This window comes from Protopterus annectens, chromosome 9.part0 (assembly GCF_019279795.1).
Source record: "Protopterus annectens isolate FY-2018-M chromosome 9.part0, PAN1.0, whole genome shotgun sequence".
NCBI lineage: Eukaryota > Metazoa > Chordata > Ceratodontiformes > Protopteridae > Protopterus > Protopterus annectens.
The window spans coordinates 590,904,528-590,913,139 of NC_056743.1; the positions used below are offsets into that span (position 1 = coordinate 590,904,528).

The 8,612-nt window shown below is 37.3% G+C and overlaps 1 protein-coding gene across 1 annotated transcript in view; it reads right to left on the reverse strand.

Moving 5' to 3' along the window:
- BNIP3L (BCL2 interacting protein 3 like) overlaps positions 1–7,462 on the reverse strand; it is a 648,530-nt gene extending 641,068 nt beyond the window's left edge. The window contains exon 1 of the mRNA XM_044083137.1: positions 7,340–7,462. Coding sequence (XP_043939072.1) covers positions 7,340–7,391 — 52 coding nt within the window. The 5' untranslated portion in view covers positions 7,392–7,462. The remainder of the gene's footprint in view (positions 1–7,339) is intronic.
- Between the last annotated feature and the right edge of the window lie 1,150 nt (positions 7,463–8,612).

An 8,612-nucleotide genomic window follows, 5' to 3' on the forward strand; every position in this document is an offset into this window, starting at 1 on the left:
TAAATAAAAGCTTCAGTTTGTAAGAAGAAAATACAAAAATACAGTACACAAAATTTTAGCAAGTAAGTTTAGTACACAGATTTACAATGATTAGTAAAAATAAAGGGAAAAAACAAAGCAGCATCACAGAGTAAGAGATTGTCGTAAATTAGTTGCCAAAATGCCAAGTTTATAGTATAAATCATAAGTACAAGAAGGTATGATACTTTATTCAGCCCTCATTAAGCCAATCAGTGAATATAATTCTCCCTTTGGCATGTACCTGTCCAGGCATATGCAACAACTGGAATGCCCACAGAGACACTTATTTATTTACTATCATTTGATTACCAGGAAAGTCCAACTGGGTAGGAGCCCATTTTCAGCTGAGGCCAGGGGACAAAAGCTCCCAAGTACTACAAAACATTTTAAGAACAATAATTTTACAGTCTGTAAAATAATCCAAAAAATGCAATTTAAATAATTATACTATATTAAACATAATATGAAAACATTTGTCAGGAGTATATCCAAGTTATAAAACAATGACTAACAGTTAAGAGAGAAATTTTAGCCACTTTGTAGTAGACTAACTTACCTTTAATTTCTCTGTAAACAGGAACTGCAATACAAAGTGAGGGAAAAACAGACATAGTATATTTAGAGAGAAAGCTGGGGAGAGAAACTGATAGAAGAAAGTGAGTGAAAAGGGAGAATAAAGGAGATGTAAGGTATGAATAGGTATTTATCCACATTTAGGGATATAGTTTATCCTGGTGTTGGGCAAGTACAGAGACAGCTTTTGGCTAGCAAGTCTTTCAGAATGATCTTGAAGGATGGGATGGAGGGTACTGACATAAGGCCTTGGCAATATGGTACGAGTACATATAATACCTAGCACATTTGACAGTTTTGTGGACAGACAGGAGTTTTTGGTCACTGGATCATAATGACTGACTAGGAACATAGCTGTGTAAAATGTTACGTAGTGCTGGACTAGCAGATGAATTCTGGATAATTTTGTAGGTGGTAAGAAACTGTGTATGTTAGTTGATTGGGGTAGTTCTAAGAAACTGTATGTTAGCTGATGGGGTAGTTCTAACCAATTTAGGCTTTTTAGTGCTATACTGTGGTGGGTTCTGAAAGGGGCATTTGCTGTAAAATTAGCAACTTTGTTATAGCTTTGCTCAACTTTTGATTTTTTGTGAAGCCTGAAGATTAGTAAAGATGGGAGCATCATAAAGAAGCGTGAGGATGAGATAAGTAGTGGCAAGTGTAGCTTTAGTTGTGTCAGTGAGAAAGGTTGTGGTTCTATAAAGCATCCCTAGTTTTTAGTGAGTTTTTCTTATGTAATTTTGTATATATAGGTTGAATTTAAGATCATCATCCATTATGATCTCTAATAATTTACTATGAGAAGTGATTTCAATGACTATAGTATCAAGACAGAAGACTTGTGGGGTTTTTTTCCATGGGAGAGGGATTTGTGGGAAAAAAGAATTTTAAGGGTTGAGCATGAGTTGTGAGTTACAATGCCATGTTTCAGTTGTTAAAGCTTCCAGAGTAAATATCTGGAGGACTGCCACATCGTCAGATGTGCAAATGAGTGTGGAGTCATCTGTATTCTGTATTATGTAGGCCTGTTGTGTGGATATGTGGAGGGTGCTGGTAAGAATGTTAAACAGGAGGAGACCAAGGATAAAGCTTTGTTGTACACCGATGGTGAGTGGGAGGTATGGAGAGAAGGTGGAGTACCACTTTACTGACTGATACCTATTGGACAAGTAGCTTTTGAACCACAGAAGGGTGGGCTGAGACACCTAATGAGGACATTTGAAGTAGACATTTGCTGTAACGAACTGTGTCGAAGGCCAAGTCTAAAAATAAGGAGGAAACTAGTTTGCCATTATCTCTAGCTTTGTTGACAGTGTCGATATATGTCAGAAGTGCAGTGTTAGAACTATAGGAATGAGGGAAGCCATGTTGTCTGAGGATTAGTTCTTCCTGCAGGAGATAAAACAGTGCTTCAATACATTTTCAAGTATTTTGGAGAACAAAGATAAGATTGCTGTAGTTGCAAAGTTAGTAATGTCTGCTGAATTTTCCCCTTTGTGCAGAGGAATAACGTGCGACTTTTCCAAGAGAGAGGAAATGCGGGATTCCTACACTGACCTACTTACAAGGACTGAGCCAGGGTAGGCAATGCTATCAGCTACTATTTTAAGGTATTGCCATGGAAGGTCCAGCTGAAGTAGAGCATGACTCGAGTTTCTTTAAAAGTAGTTTTATATACAATGTGGGCACAAGTTTGAAGGTGAAAGTGGATGTGGTAATATGTGGCTGCTGGGAAGGGTTAGGATTGGCGGTCGAGGAATCCTTGGTTACACAGGCTATACTATCTATGAAGTAAGAGTTGAATTGTATTGCGGTTTCAAGTGATAAGTTATTGGGATAGGGGTTGGGGATAAATTTTACGGCTGGGATACAAGACCTATTTAATGGCTGTTCAGAATTTTTTTGAGTTGTGTTTACTATTGTTCTGAAAGTTATAGTATAGTTTTTTTTGTCTTAAATAACTTGCTTTGTAGTACGACTGTAAAAGATTCTGAAGTTTTCAGGACATTGTGGTGTTTTTATATTTTTGCCATTCTTTTTTTGCTTTTGAGCATTCTACTCTTTTTGGATAGCCAAACTGCATTATTTGTTAGTAGTCTCGTCCTTCTAGGAGGTGCTAGCTACACAGGATATTCAGGAAAGTTGTACAGAATTAATTTACAGCATCAATTAATGGATGACTCCAGTAATAGATGACAGGTTAGTAATAAACACTTCTAGATTAAACTTGGAAAGGTTTTGTATTTATAAACATGCTAAAGTGGATGTGTGACATGTTTGCTTGTACAGATTGGGAAATGATCACTGAAACAGTCAAACATTGTACCCGAGGTGGTGTATTTGTCAGGTTCCAATACTAGGATGCAGTCTAATATGGAATTTGGTATCTTGCTGTAATGTGTGGGACTAACAATTACTTTGTGAAACCAAATAAGTTCACTCTAGGTGTAGGGGTGTTACAGTTTACATCCAACCAATTGACAGTCACATCACTTAGTAGTGTTACTTCTTGTAGAATTGTTATGGCTGTCCAGTGTAGGACATCTTCCGGTATAGCTGCACTGTCACCAGGAGGGATGTAAAGAACAGCAATACATATTTGTTTATAGTTGTTTAATTTCAGGAAATTTGCAAGAGGCTCAGCTGAACTGAAATTTGATATTGGTTTGTTGTCGGGGAAAAATGTGACAGTTGTTGGGAAATACCGAAGCAGCACCACCACCTTTCCTATTTACCACCCTCAAGTCAAAGTATAACAGAGTAATCAGTTTATAGGCAACAGAAACCAATTAGCAGAGAGGTACCAAGTAGAAGAGTTTTTCTTCCATTTCCTGAATACAGAAACCCATAAGGCAGGAAGACTATGTTACTGGCATATACAGTGTTATTTACTGTTCAAGAGAAAGGACAGTGGCCAACTTAGTAAGTGGTCCTTAGAGTGCAAGGACATCTCTGCTGAGGGAGATGTTAAAAACTAAATTTCCAGTACAGGCAGGTACACATTTTACTCAATGACGTTAATAAACAGCGAGATTCTTTAAGTTAAATTTGCTTACACTGTACAAAGCCAAACATTCTCAGTGAAAAAGTTTGGAAGTTGGCCCTTGTGGCAGAGCTTCAGCAGTGCCTAGGTCAAATATAGTGACCAGATAACTCTGAAAGGGGAAAAATAAATAAATGAATAAAAAAGGGGAAAAATTAATAAAAACGGTCATATTATATTGCAGCAATAAAGCTAATACTTATTACAAAAAGAGATAAAGGAAAGACCACAGCGAGTCAGAGCAAGACAATATGGGGAAAATACAAGAATAGAAAGACGGTAAAAAAGTTTATGAATGTAAGCTGAAAGCAGGTTAGCAGGAGATATACTGACAGAGAACCACATAGCACTAAAATGATAAGCACAAAATATCAATTAGTAAATTACTAAAAGGATGCAAGGTCTAAACATGTCCTAAATGGACGAACTCAAAGCCTTGTCACTATACTCAGTATCCTATAGACTGCTAAAAGGGTACCTATGTCCAGCATACAAGGCATCCTCTGAATCATTACTGATGGATTTACTGCACATTAGCAAGTCAAATGGCATCAGAAATACCCTGTCTAGGGATCTAAACCTTTTCTGCGAAATCAACAAGAACATTTTGGAAAAAAAGATATTTTGCAGAGGATACCACAGTTATGGAATATAGACTCCCCATCCACATAAAACAAGAGTTCATCCTTGTCCATTTTCAAGCACAACTTAGATCTATGAATGGGAAACAATAAATCGACCCCAGCACTGCCCCCCTGTACTACTAAAGGGCAGATGCAGCTCCTAAATGATTTATCCCATTTGTGGGTCCCCTCAAATTATCTATGGTATAATCCCAGTTATTCTTACTAGGGGTAATATATAATAGACCATGGGATGAGTATGGCCAATCTATAACCAAGTGGGATAGGTTATTTTGAGAATAAAAAGGGAAACTGTCTAGGCTTAAAATGGCTTGCAATGGCAGCTAGCCTACTGCTTACCTGTGAACCTATAACACTTACTTGTTCACAGCAATACTGTGAAAATTATAATAGTTACATACAACAGTAATCATGCTCATATAAAGAAATGCGCAAAGTTTAATAAGGTTGCTCCCTGGCACCAACACCCTACTACAAGTATGTATGTTTGTAAGGAAGACTAAAAAAAGCATGCCAATAAATAATCTACAAACCTCATGACCACTTAAAAGATCAATACTTCAACCCTACAAATCGCCTTGTATCTTACATAAAAACATCAAATGGAAGAACCTTATTCTCAATAACATATAAATCAATTGTATGCGATTTTTTTCATGCAGAGTGCACACAAACTCACACCTTTCACTCTCTCAAGACATTTTAGTGTCAGACAAACAATGGGGGTTAAGTGAGCGATATTTTAAAAACAATGTGTATATACTTCTTGTTGACCGCAGTCAATGCGTTTGATCAAGTTTGCAAGAAATTGTAAAAACAAAGAACAACAAAAAACCAGTGTTCTTTTAAACTTCATTTTTCGAAAGAAAGGTGAAAGTTAAGGGTACAAGGACACTAATATAATCCTCTCTGGTGGTCCCCAGTGGAGTGCCATGTGGCACTGGTATGGAGTGTTACATACTTCTAATGAAGTACTACCTCTGTGCAAGCATTATTTTCACCATTTCACACTTCTGGCAGCCTGGTCACCTGTCTTACTTCAGTCTTATGACAGCGTATTAAATAAGCCAGTAAACAACCTGCAGCACAATATGTTAGTTTACATGTTAATACTCTACATTTACTACACAAACTCACTGACCCGCAACAGCCAGTGCAGTCACGTACTTAGAAACATTTTCTGGGAGTGCAGTGGGTGGCAGACTTTAAGGATTCCCTGCGAGATACACTGTCGGAGATGTTGGGTGGAAGCATTGGTGTGACAAGGGAAGTGATACACCATATGAATTGCCTAGACATGGTAAGCCTTGTTGTGTCCAATTATGATGGCTGCCAAAAAAGCAATTACTAGAAAATGGAAATCAAAATCTAAGACATCTAAGACAACTATATATTAGAAGTAGTGAATATAGTAACAGAACTGGAAATGAGATCTTTAGAAAAGGGTAACAGCAAATGGCATGGAAAAAATAGGAACTGTGGGAACAATACATAAATTGGAGGAATTTAGATTTAAAAGAAGACAGGACTTAAATGAGCTATGCAAATGATTGGGTAGATTATAAGTGATGTATAATGTTTGCAACTGAAAGTGCATCAGTATGGTTTGTGATGTAAAATGCTTGCAACTAGGATTGGGTCAAGTGTTGTTTGTTTTCATTTATATAAATTTATGATAGATTAGGTCGTGGTGGTTTAATAAAGATGCTACTTAGAAAAACTAAATACATTATGTAACGTTGCTTAGATTACAGAATATACAGCAAATATATGTGACGCATTACGTTTAATGTTAATTTTGTATAAATATATAACTTATTTATGATAATTTAATAAAAGTGTTCCCATTAACCTCTTTTGAACTATACTTAAATACTCCACACCTGCCAGTCACGTAGGACCTACCCCAGTGTTTTAGTAGTTAATCGATATAAAAAAACAACAGAAGGTGTTGTTGATAGTTCTTAATTCATAGTACCGTACATGGGGGTGGGTTTCTCCCTTCAGGATCACAGATTCACTTTTACCCATGTAAACAGTACAACGTGTTGGCAAAGCTCCCCCTCCCTCCAACAATGTCTTTCGGACAGACAGCATTTCACATGGTGATGTAACTTGTTTTCAGATAAACGTGATCCTGTCCAGTACCAGTTTCAGATTATGTATGGTAATCAAAATTAGTTTCCAAAAACAGTTTCTTGTTTGAGATAACCAGGTAAGCCCGGTTCAATTAAGACTGTATGCTCATAGCAGCACTTGTACTGTACCATCAAGCAAACATATATATATATATATACCAATAAAAACATGATGAATACCCTAAGTCGGCTAGAACTACAAAAGCACATTAAGCAGCCATCTCCACAGAAAAATAGTGATCATGCTGACCATGATGAGAGTGAACAACTACGGAAAATAAAGGCTCCCAACACTGTTTACCCTTCGTGTGTGTACAGGTTGGAGTCTTATTTGTGGGTTTTTACGGAGCATCTTTTTCACTACGCAAAATGAATATATTCGTGCACAAAGTTTAATAAAACAATAGCATTATGTTCAACTTCTCTATTTAAAAAGACGTTAATTAAATAAGACCAACATACTTCAATAAACTAATACAGGAAAGTTATTCCTTCGTTTAATGCATCACAACCAACAAACCTAAACACAAACAACTTCGCGTCATCACGTTACCAACACTGGCTTCTTTAAGTTAGCAACATACCCCACCTGTCAAACTCTTCACAGAGCCGCCTATAGGTTAACTGACTTCACCTAACTTCACATATTGGCCAATAGCATGTTACTTTAACGTCAATCCTCAAGAAGCCCTGCCACAGCAAGCTCTCACGCCAGTACTCACAAAATACAGGCACTGCCATTGGCCAATATCAACGCCATTAAAAACACAACCGATAAATTGATGTTTTGGCAACATTTTGCTAATGAAACAGTAATGAGTATTGGTAAAAGATTAGTTAGCAACTGTCATCTTTTATGAACTGCCTCTTCCGAAAGATATTTTTCACAAAATGTGGCCAAGCTATCCAACTATTCATACCGTTAAGTCCAGGTTCCTCGTTGTTGTTATTCTGCTGTTCAAGAGAGGACATCGTTTCTGAGACCAAGCCACTACGGCGTCTGTGCAGAAACAAACAACGTCCTCCTTCCGTAACAACGTCTGCATCACCAGGGGATTTAAGTCATCACGTTCTAGTTGTACTGCATCAGCGATTGAAACTGATGATGTCATTAATTTCCAAACTGCTAAAGATCAAGTTTAGTAAAGTGGTGTGGTGTCTTGTTACTTTTATTTAGGTGTGGGCAAACACATAACTATAGTTAATGCGTACTTGTTTATTTTTCAGATGAGAGAAGTGGGATATTTTTACTATTTTGAGCTATTCCAGGACAAAAACGGCTGTTTTAAGAGTTCTAGTTGTTGTTTCATTTCAAAGTAAAGGTGTTTCCGATGTGGAATTATAGTGTTCTGTAACATTTGTGTAGAGCTGTCATTATTTTGTTGTACATTACTTCCTCTTGTCTCCTCTGTATTGTTATTAAGTAATTATGTGTTTACTGGGAAAGTCCGACTGGGCAAAAGGTGCCCATTTTCAGCGGAGGCCTGTGAGAAAAGCTCCACAATCACAATCTTTCAAAAATCAATTACAGATATTTTAAATAAAAAAAAAATCATGCATCATTACAAATCATAGGAGTGAAAAATGTTGTAATGAGAAAAACACAGAACTCAAGTTTCATAGTTTTTTAATTTAATTTATTTATATATATATTTTTTTTCACTCTGCTTTCACTACAAGAAGTAAAACAACCCACTACCTAAAGAACTTGCAGTTGCAAAAGTTCACAAGGGAAAAATACACTGAGTTAAATCTATGTAAGACAAACTCATAGACTCTCAGACTAATAATTTAATTTGTAAGTCATGCCCTAGTATGTTCTCTTTGTAGTGCTGAATCTGCTGGAAGGATAACCCCACCCCCAACTTACCCACTGGCCTTTTACTGCTGAAGGTGAAGCTACATTAACACTTCAGCATATTTTACTCTCATCAGTGTAATAGATCCCTGAACCCGCGGTGGTGATGCTGCAGCAGCGTTGTTGCCTCGCAGTAAAACGCTGTTCGGTTCGATTCTCAGCTAGAGCATCTTCTGCGTGGAGACGTGTGAATGGGCATACCTTTGTTGAAGGTTGTGCGTCAGGGCTGGTAACTCGGCACGTAAAACTTAACTACCAATCATTAGCAGACCGGAGTTCTGCTGTGGTGACCCCTAACCGGGAAAAGCCGAAAAGACACAACAGTGTAATAGATC